Genomic DNA, 14,016 nt, shown 5'->3' on the forward strand with positions numbered 1-14,016 from the left:
TACGCAGAGGTGAATATTTATTTAATTCATATATAAATTTTACAGGATAGCCACAGTGCTATAAACATAGGCACATTTTATAAACTCATGGTACATTCATAAATCACTTCCTCACCCCAGTCCACTCCAGTCCCCTCAAGATAGAATGTCTAATATCTGTAAAACAAGGGCCAGAAAGGCCCCCACTCATTAATTGTAGAGGACTCCTGCCCATTAAGAGCGTTCCTTCTGACTTCAACCAAGCAGGGTCAACAAGCTTTTGGACAAAGCAACATGCATTTTTTTTTTTTTTAAGCACTTCAGTGCATCAATTGATACAATTAATTAAATGTCTCTGCCTGAATGGTTTTTAAAATAGATTTATAGTTTTGTTTCTCCTACTTAGTCAAGTCAGAAAAAGAAACTTGATATCTGCATTCCTGTTGGTTTTCTTTAAATTCCCATGGGATGATTTAGAGATACGTCACCACACCACAGGGCTCACCTAATTAACAGTTGGGCAGCTTCCCTCAAGGTCTAGTTTAAGACATCATTCATTAGGTTAGTTTGCACCTAAAAGAACAGACATCGTGAATTTAATAATTCATCAATTCAAACACGAGACAGATTGATCACAGAAGGAACTGGACAAAAACAAATCCCCCAAAATGACAGCTGACTTGTTCTCCGCCCCCAAGTATGATCCAGACGTATGAGTCTGTGTTATTCACATCACTCATAACACACATCAAGACAAGATTAGAATCTACAGTGTGAAGCAATAACTGGTTGAATTCGAATTGAAGGAGAAAAGATGAATATTTGAATTGATTCATCATAGCTACTCTGATATACAGTTTAATTTTGAGGAAGAAAAATGATTTATATACACAATTCTTAGTAAAATTTTCAATTTCTTGCTAATATTTTAATTCAGAAAATGCATTGATTTTATTCAAATATATTTTTCTAAAATATAAATATTTAAATTAAACTTTTATAAATGCAGAGAATGTAGTTTCTTTTGACCCCCACCCAGATAGTAATCAGCCTAAAACTCAAGTGATGAAGAAACAGTATTTGTAATTATGATCATTTTAATGTCTATAAATATATAATAAGATCTTTGCAACTTAATTATGAGTAATTAACTCACACTTCATGTGGTACTGAGCACCTTAGATTACATATTGTTGAATTAAACTATTGGCATTAATATCTTTATTTTCATGTTATTTACAATACACAAGTATAGTTCTCTTGTATAACAACATTCCAGTGATTTTGAAAATATATCATGAAAGAGTGTGTTACAATTTACAGATGCATCAAAGCTTTCCTACAACATTGAGGCTGGGACTTAACTCTTCAGCATTTTAAAATAGGAAACAAAACAAAATCAGTGTTAAAGCTATGTTTTCCAAAGTGATTGTTTTGTGTGTGTGTGTGTTTAAACACTAGTTTCATAAGATGTCTTAGAAAGTAGTTCTGTAGATGTGTTAGGAATGACATAGGATCATCCCTATGTGTTAGGATCATTTCCCCTGCAGAATTGCAATGTGCAATAAAGTCTTTGAAGAGGGCTGCAACCATGAACTCTTAACATTTTTTAATGCAGTATATAACAGTTTTTGATTACTAACCCTTTTATTTCCCTCTATACAAAATACCATTCAGTCAATACCATTTGGAACTTGAATTAATGTTACTTGTATTACTCTGGGGAAACACCTATCTAAAATAAAATGCTGGTCTAAAGTAAAACCCCATAAACACATGTATCTGAGTGAACAAAATCACTTTTTAAAGCTCTCTGAAAAGACACAAATCTAACCTGGAACATTTGTGTAAACTACAGAGGAGAGAAGAGTTGCAAATACAGAAATTCTAGAGCTAATTTTCAAGATTTGAGGAAAATTACTTTAAAAGCAAATAACAGGTTGTTTTCAGTGAATGTGTTTTGAAATATAAAAGCAAAAGTGTTAAATCAGTAAGACTGTGCTGTCTGGGACCTCCCTGCTGGCTCAGACAGTAGAGTGTCTGCCTACAATGCACGAGACCCGGGTTCGATCCCTGGGTTGGGAAGATCCTCTAGAGAAGGAGTTGGCAGCCCACTCCAGTGTTCTTGCCTGGAAAATCCCATGGACAGAGGAGCCTAGTGGGCTACAGTCCGTGGGGTCACAAAGAGTCGGACACCACGGAGCGACTTCACTATGCTGTCTGAAAATATTCTTGTAGAAAAATATCAGGTCATTATATTATTTCCCTGGAATTCCAAAAGAGCTGTGAGTGCTATTCATGGGTTTGGTTATAACGCTGGCTCTCTGTGTAGAACCCAGCATTAAACAGAATCATATAAGGCTCTATTACTTGTTTGAAAATGCATGCATACAGCACAGGCAGAAATAAGGGCCAATACATTGCTCAGCGACTTCCACTGAAAACCACAAAATGGGTATAATTAGTTACCTGCCGTGAATTATTATATATATATATCTCAAATGACAATCTTTTTTAAAAAAAATCCATGATTTGCTTTCTATAAATAAAGCTCTAAGTCAGGCTCTAAAATAGCAGGCCTTGGTATGAGTGTAGCCCCAGAATTAATTCTTTCACGCAAACCACTCTTCAGCAAAGCTTTGCAACTTAAGCAGTCTACTCTGGCTCAGAATCTACTGGCTTACAGCTAAGTATCTGAAGCGTTAATTCCCACTCATCATATGCTCACAAGAACACTGCAGAATCATCCTACATCACTGAAAGGTAATTCATTAAGAAAAAGTAACAGCTGTTTCATACTTAAATAGAAGGTGGGTTTCCATTTGAGTACTTTCCTTACCAGTGAAGTCAACTCAGAAGTAGGAAATAGAGCACAGTAAAACCAGGGGTGCTTACTCCTGGGGTGGGGAAGGGGGAGGTGGAAAACATCCTTTTCTCATCTGTTCAGCCCTGGCTTAGCGGCTGAACCAGTTGCCTAGAAACTGTATGGTTAAGAGCCGCACATGCTGTTTCAGTAGCATGTCCTTGATTGGCATTATCTAAGAGCTATGCTGTGTATTTCCAATCAGCCTCACCTCTCTACCCTTTTACTGTGCTAAAAAAACAGTTTCACTCTGAGAGTCTTTGCGGTGTTTTCTGAGGGTACCCTTTGTAGCTGCGAAAACTGAGGGGAAGCCGGATGCTGCTACTCGGGGCTCGGGGTCTGAAGCTGATGTGCTGCACCTGGCGGTCACTGCGGATGCTGTCCGACACGACGCTGTCCTAGGGGCGCCGAAGCCTCCTCTGCTCAGAGGTCATTCGCCCCTCTGCTCAGGCCACCAACCCCAGTCTTGTGATCTTAGCTGACAGGAAGGAATGGAGGATGAAGACAATTGGCTTAGGGCAGGAGTGCAGGTCCAGTTGCTGAAATTTAAAAAGAAGAGAACAGGAAAAATTTTAAATGAATGCTTGACACAAAATACTGATTTACACATCAAACAGAGCCAAGCACTTTCTGCTTTTAAGCGTTAACTGGAGCAACTGTGTTTTTAAATCCTTGCCCCCCAATGAGATTAAAAAAAAAAAAAACTCTTGAACTTACTCCTTACATCTCATATATCTTATTTCCCAAAATAAGTTCTGTGAAATTTATACAAACCAATAGCGTACATATCAGTGCTGCTCTTGACTGTCTAAACCTTTTATCTTTGGTATCACGATTATTTATGTTGGACGAGGTACAGCATGAGGCAGTGCTGTTTCCCATCATAGATCTGAGTCCTGGTTCTAACACTTTTCAGGTGTGTACATAATCTTGGACAATTCATTTAAAAGTATTCTCAGTCCAACCTCACTTACAGGGTAGAGTATTAAAATGAGATACTGCAGGTGGAAATCCCTCGCAAACCAGAAAATACAGAAGCTACACTACGGCAGCCGCGTGCTCACAGCTCGGGTGTCGTAAGCACCTCCAGCACTGTCTGCTGAGGCTCCTTCTGAAGGCGGCTTTTTCCTGTGTGTCCCTCTAGAGCCGGCACAAGGTCAGAGCCTAACAGGCTGAGTTTTTAATCACCTGACCTACTTCAAGCACATTGTGTTGCTCCTAATTCTTTTTTTTAATCTCATTTTTTATTTTTCTTTTTATTGAAGTATAGTTGATTACAGTGTTGTTAATTCCTGTTGTACAGCAAAGTGATTCGGCTATACCTATATGTACATTCTCTTTTTAATACTGTTTTCTAAGATGGTTTATCATAGGATATTCTTGTAACGGGGATAACTGTTCTACAGTGCGGTGTGAGTTTCTGCTGTCCTCGGGGTGAGTCAGCCGTAAGCACGTGCAGTGCGGTGTGACTTTCTGCTGTCCTCGGGGTGAGTCAGCCGTAAGCACGTGCAGTGCGGTGTGAGTTTCTGCTGGCCTCGGGAAGCATCGGCTCTAAGGACACAGACGTCCCTCCCACCCCTCTAGGGCACCACAGCACCTGGCCGGGCCCCTGCGCCTGCCCGCGCCGTGCCACAGGCTGTCTGCCTACGGCAGTGCGTACACCAGGGCCACTCTCTCGTCCCCCTCATCCCCAACTCTACTCTTGATGCTGGACAATAACAACCTGACCACAGTAACATCCGGCAAAGTTAAGTTGTACTTACCATGAACCAGGCACTGTGAATATTTTCTGTATGTTATCTTAGTAAATTCTTACAGAATGCCTATGGGATAGCTACTGTTAATATATCTTAAATGTGAAACTAAGATCTGGTGAAGCTATAAAACCTTCTAAGACCATACAGCTTACAGGAAAGAGAAAGCATGAACTCAGAGGCAGGTCTGTCTGATGCCAGGCTCTGGGCCTAACCACCGCCGCCTCTCGTGTTTTGGTGGCACCCGTGTTTGCAGCGCTGCGTTTGTGTGCTCAGCGCTCCTCTAGTTTGCAGTGAGGGGGGCTCCTCTTATTTTGGAACACGGGCTCTGGAGCAAGTGGGTTAGTCGCCCTGTGGCATGTGGGATCTTAATTTCCAGACCAGGGATTGAACCTGTGTCCTGCGCATTGGCAGGCAGATTCTTAACCACTAGGCTGCCAGGGAAATCCACTTCACTACCATATTCACTTTTACTAACACAGAATGTAACTTTTCAAACTAACCTTAAAGATGACCTACTTCAGTCCCTATGTTTTCTAGATGGGGAGACTCAGAGCCAAAGAGATAAGAGGACTTGCCCAGGACACGTGATGAGTTAGTTCCAGACTCAGAAAGACGCAGGGGTCTCTTGACCCTCAGTTTATTGCATTTTCTACCACTCGCCTCTGCTCCCTTCCCTAGCACCTGCCTCGATCCTGGGGAAGGTGTATCTGAAACTGAGCTGCTCAGACTAACATATCGACAGCAGAAAAATCAGTCCTTCCTAAGTTTTTTCAAGTCAGGTCGCAATTACAGGCAGAAAGACCAGTTTAGACCTAAGTTATTTTTCCTCACTGGCAAAAAGCCTTTAATTTTCCAGCCATGGATAAAAAGCAGAAGACTTCTTGGGAGGCTTTAGCAAAAGGTGCCCAGCACCTTTAGCTAAAGTCACCTTTTGCAAAAAGTGCCCAGTTGGGTGATGGATAGAGGAGCAACTGAACCGGAAGCGTTCCCAGGAAAATGGACCTGCTAATCACTTCTTTCTTTCCAAAGTGGTGCTTCAGACTGAATTTACTGATTGCAACACACAAATAAACAACAACAAAATTCTATAAAATCCTGTGGATCCACTTTAAATGTTAGGAAAATGACTAGCTGGAAGTTGTTCTTAGCAAGCGAGTTCAGATCTCCTTCCGCCCCATGGCACCAACTTCATCGTGACTCCTGTGGAGTGGCATGACCCCAGCCGAAGAAGTCTGGTGCTGCCCTGGCTAGCAGTGTTGCCTGCCCTGGAACACGCAACACTGAGATTACAGGCATGCAGCTAGTGGTAAAGAACCCGCCTGCCAGGAGATGCAGGAGACTCGAGCTCGATGCCTGGGTCAGGAAGATCCCCTGGTGGAGGAAATGGCAACCCGCTCCAGTGTTCCTGCCTGGAGAAGCCTGTGGACAGAGGAGCCTGGCGGGTTACAGTCCACGGGGTCGCAGAGTCGGACATGACTGAAGCAACTCAGTACCCACAGAAACCCTTTCTTTAATTTTTAGTTATTTATTTTGACTGCACCAGGTCTCAGTTGCGGAGCGTGGCCTTTCCTTCAAAGAGACGGGAGTGGGGGTGGGAGGGTTGCTCGGTTGTGCCCGACTCTGTGCGACCCCGTGGACTGCAGCCTGCCAGGCTCCTCTGTCCGTGGGATTCTCCAGCCAGGAACACTGGAGTGGGTTGCCGTGCCCTCCTCCAGGGATCTTCCTGACCCGGGGGTGGAACCCCCGGCTCCTAAGGCTCTTGCACTTTAGGCAGATTCTTCACCAGGGAAGCCCCGGGGGAGGGCGGGAGAGTTACACAAGCCTAAGAGCTGAGTTGCAATGACTGGATCTTATTGTTAGAGATTTGTCTCTGCATTGTATGTATCCACCCCCCATCTAGGTTATCAAGTATGAGTCAATAAATATTTGCTGACTAAGCCAGTGATCAGGAAGGACCTAGACTGAGACCGGCTTTTCCAAATCAAAGTCCTTTTTTGCAGCTTTACGTTTCACGGCTTAAATGAGATGCCGTGTCTTCCTGAGAACCACCCGTGCTAGAAAGTGGAGGCAAGTGTGACTTCCACTCTTCAGAGGAAGTAGAGTGATGTATTTTTTCATTATGGTAGTTGGTAACATCGCAGGAAATCATGATTTTAAACACATGGGCAGCCTGCAATGATAGAAGTACAGATGTCACCCCGACTGACAAAGTCACCGGTTTTGCCGGATGCCTCCTGACAGGCGCTCACAGCTCCCGGTCCCTGTCTGGTCCTCTCTGCGCGGGGGAGCTGACCAGCATTGCTGGGTTTGCTGGCTGCCCCTTCCTCTCTGGGCTCTTCACCTTCTGCACTCCTGAGACCTCGGAGACCATGGGCAGGACTGGCAGTTTACATCCGTGTATCCCTGACACCTCGCGCAACGCCCAGTTTAGATCAGATGCTTTTAAACAATGAATGGTACATTTTGACGGTGGTGGGGCCCTCTTTGAGAAGAACTGAATGCTGACTATATAAAGGATCCTTTCCTTTGACTCAAATATTTCTGTAATATTCAAATGAGACCAAAGTAAACGGCTGAAAAAATTGGATGCCATCACTATTTTGCAAGGATCCATTAAGACATGAACCTGTAAATACTTTGTTAATAATCAAATGTTAAATGAATATAAGGCAGTATTATGTTTGCGAGCCAGTATGGGTGAGTTGCATAAGGAAATACACGAAGTCACAGTCTAAAGAAAAGTGTACTTACAAGCTCTCCATCTTTGCCTCCAAAATCTAAATACAGCATCCTGATTCCATCATCTGAAGACATTTTCAGCTTTTCATAAGGAGCCTGTATGATTGTCTTGGGGACGGCCCCCTCCTGTGGTTCAGTGGTAATCGAAAATCCATTCTCATAATGTATGGTCAGCCGGCACTCCTGGTTTTTGTAGGTGCAAGCTGAGAGAAAGACAGAGAAGGAAGGGTGAGTGATGAGCAGTGGAAGGGCGTCCCTTCTCCCTGGCACTTAACCTCATCTCCCCACCCCCAGGCCCAGCCACAGGGCTGCTTTCTAAAGTTAAAAATTAATAATGTGCATGAAAGTATTCTTCTTAGATTATGATATTGTCATTTAACTTGTCCCGTGAAATGAAGGGAAATAAACAGAAAGAAATTCCTTTTGCTGAGATTTACTGCATTTTATCTGGGCTCTAGCCCTAATGTAACCATCTGATTTATATCTAGGGAGACAGGTGTTCCAATGGCCTTGTCTCAAGCTGGAGAAAGAACTGACCCTAAAAAACCATGTATTTGGCTGCACTGGGTCTACACTGCAGCATGAGGGGTCTTCTCTGTAGCCAGGGGGCTTCTCTCTGTTCTGGCATGTGGGCTCAGTGGCCCCCAGGGATGTGGGGTCTTAGTTCCCCAATCACAGATTGAACCCGAGTCCCGTGCGTTGCAAGGCAGATCCTTAGCCACCGAACCACCAGAGAAGTCCCTGACATTTTTTATTTAGAGTAAGCTACCTCTGATCATTGTCTTCATCATCATACACACACACACACACACACACACACAATCTATAAATGAATCAATCATCAATCAATTAATGCAGCACCTGTCACCCAATGAAAGAAGCAATCACTCCCCCAGTGACATTACCCAAGTTAACAAAAACACATGTAAGAAGCCAGCAGCGAGCTGTTAAAAACCAACCTGAGTTTTCATTTTAAAAAGTCAAAGCTCCTTTTATAAACAGAAAGGGCAGCTTTTGGAATTTCCCTGATGATCTGATCATCGTGGGTCCTGGAGAAGCGGCTGCTGCAGATCGCGGTGCGAGGAGCAGCTTCTAGAACGAGCCGCGTCCCCCACCGCCCAGGGTGCAGTCAGCCTCGGCTGCTGTGCGCAGGGGCCCCCGATCCCAGAGAACAACAGAACCTCCCCATCAGGTCATGCGCCAGCACTCATCCGGGGCCCACGCTGCCTCTAGGAAAAGAGACCAGCCCTTTCTGATTAAGAGCAGCGGGCCTGCCTCCCGATTCCAAGTTTCTGTTAGGGAGACCTGTGAGTGTTAAAACCCTCCACCAAAGCGTTCTGGAGGGAATTCCCTGGCAGTCTGATGGTTAGGTCTCCTGTCAGGCCAAGGGTTCGATTCTTCGTTGGGGAAATAAGATCCCTCAAAACGCACAGCCCCCAAAATAAAGCAGAGTGTTCTGGGAAAGGTGATTAAGGAGCAGATTGGATTTTTTTTTTTTTTTTTTTTTTTTTTTGTCTTACAAAACACCACATTTAACAGACCCTGGTAACTCAACTGGCTCTGGCCTTCATATACATCTGAAAGCTCTTTAGGGAAACCAAGACACGTCTTTCTGAGGGAGGCGCAAAGATGAAGGCAGTATTGATTACTCTACACCATCACTAGCTCAGCTTTATAAACCGTAGTGAGTTTCACCCTACCGCCCCTGGGAAGCTTAGTATGAGTGAAAAAAGCGAAGCTCAGAGAGGTGAGCACGTCCCAGCCCGGCGGTTCCGACGCCGGATCCAGCCCTTCCCTCCACGCCGGTGTCCTGCTCCGGCGCAGGACGCGGAGGGGCCGGACAGGGATGCCCGCGAGAGACGCTCCGGGTCTTAACGCGGTGGGACAAACAGGCTGTCTCTCCGCTCTCAGAATGAAGAGGCTTTTAACTGGCTAAAACATATACTCTTTCCTTTCAAGCCCATCTTTCAACTTGTAACTAAGGGCTGACATTTTCCGAAGACGTCTTCTCTAATGGAGCTGCGAGTCCTGGGCACAGGCCCGTGGCAGCTCCCACATGTCCTCTCGGGGGCCCTGGACCTCCACCAACCGTCTGCTTCACGGATGACCAGCCCGCAGCGCGGAGGCAGCACAGCTGCAGTGATGGCTTCCCATCTTTTTATGTTTGTTTTAATGGAGTATAACTGCTCTACATTGCATTATTTTTTGCTGTACAATGCAGTGAATCAGTTATACACACACATACCCCCCTCCCTCTGAGACCTTCCTCCGACCCCCAAACCCCATCCCACTCGCCTGGCTGACTGCAGGGCACGCAGCTGAGCTCCCTGGGCAGAGCGCAGGCTCACAGCGGCCCCGGCGTGCACACAGTCGTGTGTGTGTGTGTGTGTGTGTGTGTGTGTGTGCGCGCGCGCGCGCGCGCGCGCGCGCACGCATGTGTCAGAGCCGCTCTCCCGGCTAGTCCCCGCCGCTGTGCTGTGTCCACACGGATGTTCTCCACGTGTGAATCTGTCCCTGCCCTACGCACAGGTTCATCTATACACGGCTTCCTGCTTTGAATCTTCATTTTTGACACCGTTTAACGTTGCAGAATGTGGGCAACTGGGCTCTAAACGTGTTTTTCCCCTTTCCTCTATGTTTGAACTTTAAAGCTATGCCACTGGATGGTCTAATTAACTGACCGTGATTCCCTTTAATTCTAATTGACCCAAAGTGGTATTTGTGGCCTTGAGATAATGGAATCGGTTATCTAAAGGCGCTCTTAATCTACACAGGATAAATTGAACGCATTATCAAGCTAACTGAGGCTCTGATGAAAACGCCAGCCCCTCCTTCCAGCTCCCTGCAGGCATCTTTGCATCTGAAACTGGGCTTCGGTCATTTCCATAACTCCTCTCACACCGTTCCGCTCGCTCAAGCTGCACAATTCTTTGTTGTTTTCCTTGGGTTGGTCGATCAACAGCCTCATTGTTTTTCTGTCAAAGTAGATTTCAGCTTATAGAGACAATTTTATGAAATGTGTGGACTGTAAACTAAACCAACCCCCTCTGGCCACTTTATTCTTTCCTAGAACACTCCTGATTGTTGCTAGGAGTCTGGACTTCTCTGCTAGCATACATACAACTTCAGGAAATTTCATTTTCAGGTGACTTGAGCCTTTACCATTTCTCAGGTTCAAAACTCTAGTTTTGCTTGCCAGACAGAATACATATCAAAAATGAAAACTTCAGTGACACATCAAGAAACATTTTCAAAAATGCTGGAAAATATTGGGAGTACTAACCATCTTCAGGATAACTTTTTAAAATAACTATTGATTGACTGATTGATTTCTGGCTGTGCAGGGGCTTCGCAGCTGAGAAGCTTTTCTCCAGTCGCGGTGAGCGGGGCTCCTCCGCCTTGCAGCCTGCGCGCCTCTCATCGGGGGCTTCTTCTGGCAGCATGAGCGCTTCTCATCGCGGGACGTCTCTTGTTGCCAAGAACAGGCTCGCGGGCTCGTGGCTTCAGTAGGTGCAGCACGGGGCTCAGGACTGTGGCCTCCGGACTCCAGAGCGCACGCTCAGGAATTGTGGTGCATGGGCCCAGCTGCTCCTTGGCATATGGACTCTTCCTGGACCAGGGATCGAACCCATGTCTCGAACTGAGCCACCAGGGAGGCCCCAGGATAGTTTTTAAAAGATGTTGATCATCTCAGAGATGCTGCAGTAGAAAGTCTACAAAATACCTGGTTTTTCGTGTTTGCACAAATGAAGGAAATGTGGAGAAACCCTGCTGCATGTTGATGTGTAACCCATCTTTTATTTATTTACTTTTAAGTTCATCTCACATGCTAGTAAAGTAATGCTCAAAATTCTCCAAGCCAGGCTTCAACAATACGTGAACCGTGAACTTCCAGATGTTCAAGCTGGTTTTAGAAAAGGCAGAGAAGCCAGAGATCAAATTTCCATCATCCGTTGGGTCATCAAAAAAGCAAGAGAGTTCCAGAAAAAAAAAACATTTACTTCTGCTTTATTGACTATGCCAAAGCCTTTGACTGTGTGGATCACTACAAACTGTGGAAAATTATGAAAGAGATGGGAATACCAGACCACCTGATCTGCCTCTTGAGAAACCTGTATGCAGGTCAGGAAGCAACAGTTAGAACTAGACATGGAACAATAGACTGATTCCAAATAGGAAAAGGAGTACGTCAAGGCTATATATTGTCACCTTGCTTATTTAACTTATATGCAGAGTACATCATGAGAAATGCTGGGCTGGAAGAAGCACAAGCTGGAATCAAGATTGCTGGGAGAAATATCAACCTCAGATATGCAGATGACACCACCCTTATGGCAGAAAGTGAAGAGGAACTGAAAAAGCCTCTTGATGAAAGTGAAAGAGGAGAGTGAGAAAGTTGGCTTAAAGCTCAATATTCAGAAAACTAAGATCATGGCATCTGGTCCTATCACTTCATGGGAAATAGATGGGGAAACAGTGGATGACTTTTTTCTGCAGGAAGATGAAATAAGACTTTTCATAATCAAACCCCTAGGTTCCATTTTAGTAGAGCATTACTAAATGTACTAATAACATCCAGTAAAAATCACTCCTGAAGATCCCTTTAATCTCCCATAAAGTATAGTTCTCTCCCATGTCTCAAGAAGCCTGGCATCACTGTTCTTTTTTAAACTTTTAAAAAAGTGTTTAATTAATTAATTACTTTTTGGCTGAACTGGGTCTTCATTGCTACTCTTGGCCTTTCTCTAGATGTGGCGAGAGGGACTGCTCTCTAGGTCCCATTTTAGTAGGGCATTACTAGTGTCTTAATTTAGAAGAATTTGAAATGTATCTCTGAAATTTAAGTTTACCTCTGGAATTTTAAGTACCCCAAGAGGAGCCAGTAATGGAATCTACAATGAGGCCATGATGCAGTGGAGGGTGCCCCCTCCCATAAGGCTGTGACGTCAGGAGCCCAAAGCCGGGTGCGCACCTGTGCTGACCTCCGCAGTGAGCTCCGCCGAGTTGTGACTCCCCTGTACTATGCTCCGTGTCCAGTGTGAGAGGTCCCTGCTGACCTCGGCCCTGAAGAGATGCGTTTCAATTCCCTGCTGAGTACCAGTTCGCGTTGCAAAAGACAGATCCACACCAGCCTGGGGTGATCCTTTTCCTGGACCGGAATGGACCAGCCTGTTGAGAAGAAGAGGGAGAAATGATCAAAATGGAAGCTACGGTATCCACCTGACACGTCACTTGAGAAAAAGCTCCAGCTAGTGAGTTGCTTGAGTTGCTCTCACTTTTCTGATCTGGAACCCGAGGATCCAGGATACCCTAACGCTCACAATGGTTTTCTGCCCCCGCCTCACCCAGGTCCTCACCCAGGTCCTCACCCGTGGTGGAGGGAGATGAATACAGCAGCCAAGAGCTGGGCATCGGTTGACTGTGCAGACACTTAGACCAAAGAGGAAGATACGGAAAGGACTGAGAGAACAATTTTAAATGGTGTGTAACCCCCACCCCCACCGCTAATACATATGACCCAGCACAAGCGTGAGACAAGAAAGGAAATCTGTTGTTTTCTGAGTTGGATTTAGCTCCCTCCCCCCGCCCCCACACACACCATTTTTCTTGTACTCTGGAGTATCTGGCTGCAGAGAAATGTACTTCTGGGTGTGCATTTCTCATGCACTCAGTCTCCAAATGCAAGCAGCAGACAACCATGGGACTCAGCTAAAGAAGTAGCAATCTGTGTGTCTGTGTAAAGCTTGAAAAAGAGGGCTTCCCTGGGGGTCTGGTGGTCGAGAATCCACCTTGCCTTGCAGAAGACACCAATCCGACCCCTGGTCCAGGAAGATCCCATGTGCCTCGGGGCAACTAAGCCTGGGAGCCACACCACGGAGGCCTGCAGCCCGGCCGCCACAAGGAGAGAAGCCCCACAGCAGAAGCCGGAGCGGCAATGGGAGAGCAGTTCCCGCTCCCGCACTAGAGGGCGCCCCAGAGCAGCCACGGAGACCCCGCACAGCCAAAATAAAAATGAACCATTAAATAAAAATTTTTGAAAAGCTTGAAGAAGCACAGTGATGCTGGACTTCTTCAGACATGGAAGAGAACTGCATTTAATGGGAGATTAAAGTGATTTTCAAAAGTGATTTTTACTGGACGCGATTTCACACTGACTTTAGAACATACATTCAGCATAAAACGTGACTCCCACGGTCCATCCTTTCTAACAGGCCAGGGGAAACAGGGCAACCGGTCTTGGTGCTGCCTTCTGAGAAGGGCTGGCTCCTCCCTGTCACTCGCCCAGTTTAAACACTCAGATCTCTTATGCTTTCTCCTTCTCCTCCATATCCAACCTCCTTTTGGGAGAGACTCTAGTATCATTAATTTGCAGGAGAGCATGAGTACAATGTAGGAAATGTTACTTGTCTCCAGGATATTTGCATTTTCAGCCTTTTCTTTCAATAGAGAAAGAAACAGTTCATCAGTTGCTAGTGGAATTCCAGGTGTTATTCACTTGGTGGATGGGAGAGTTCTTTTCGTAGGCAAAGGGCTTGTTACCTCTGTATTAAAAATTGTATGGAAGAAGTCCAAAAACTTATTTTCTCTTGCAAGCTTAAATACTGTAGACCAAAATTATCAGTAAAATAAAACCTACTGTAGCCCACTGAATTTCGACTGACAAGCTCCTATAACTCT

General features: G+C 45.2%; 1 protein-coding gene across 1 annotated transcript in view; it reads right to left on the minus strand.

The window, feature by feature from the left end:
* The window catches only part of SNTB1 (syntrophin beta 1), a 239,868-nt gene continuing 225,852 nt past the window's right edge, over positions 1 to 14,016 (minus strand). The window contains exons 5-7 of the mRNA XM_061123889.1: positions 12,311 to 12,507; positions 7,351 to 7,541; positions 1 to 3,381 (exon numbers count right to left, since the gene is read on the minus strand). Coding sequence (XP_060979872.1) covers positions 3,289 to 3,381; positions 7,351 to 7,541; positions 12,311 to 12,507 — 481 coding nt within the window. The 3' untranslated portion in view covers positions 1 to 3,288. The remainder of the gene's footprint in view (positions 3,382 to 7,350; positions 7,542 to 12,310; positions 12,508 to 14,016) is intronic.

Source organism: Dama dama, chromosome 21 (assembly GCF_033118175.1).
Source record: "Dama dama isolate Ldn47 chromosome 21, ASM3311817v1, whole genome shotgun sequence".
Taxonomy (NCBI): domain Eukaryota; kingdom Metazoa; phylum Chordata; class Mammalia; order Artiodactyla; family Cervidae; genus Dama; species Dama dama.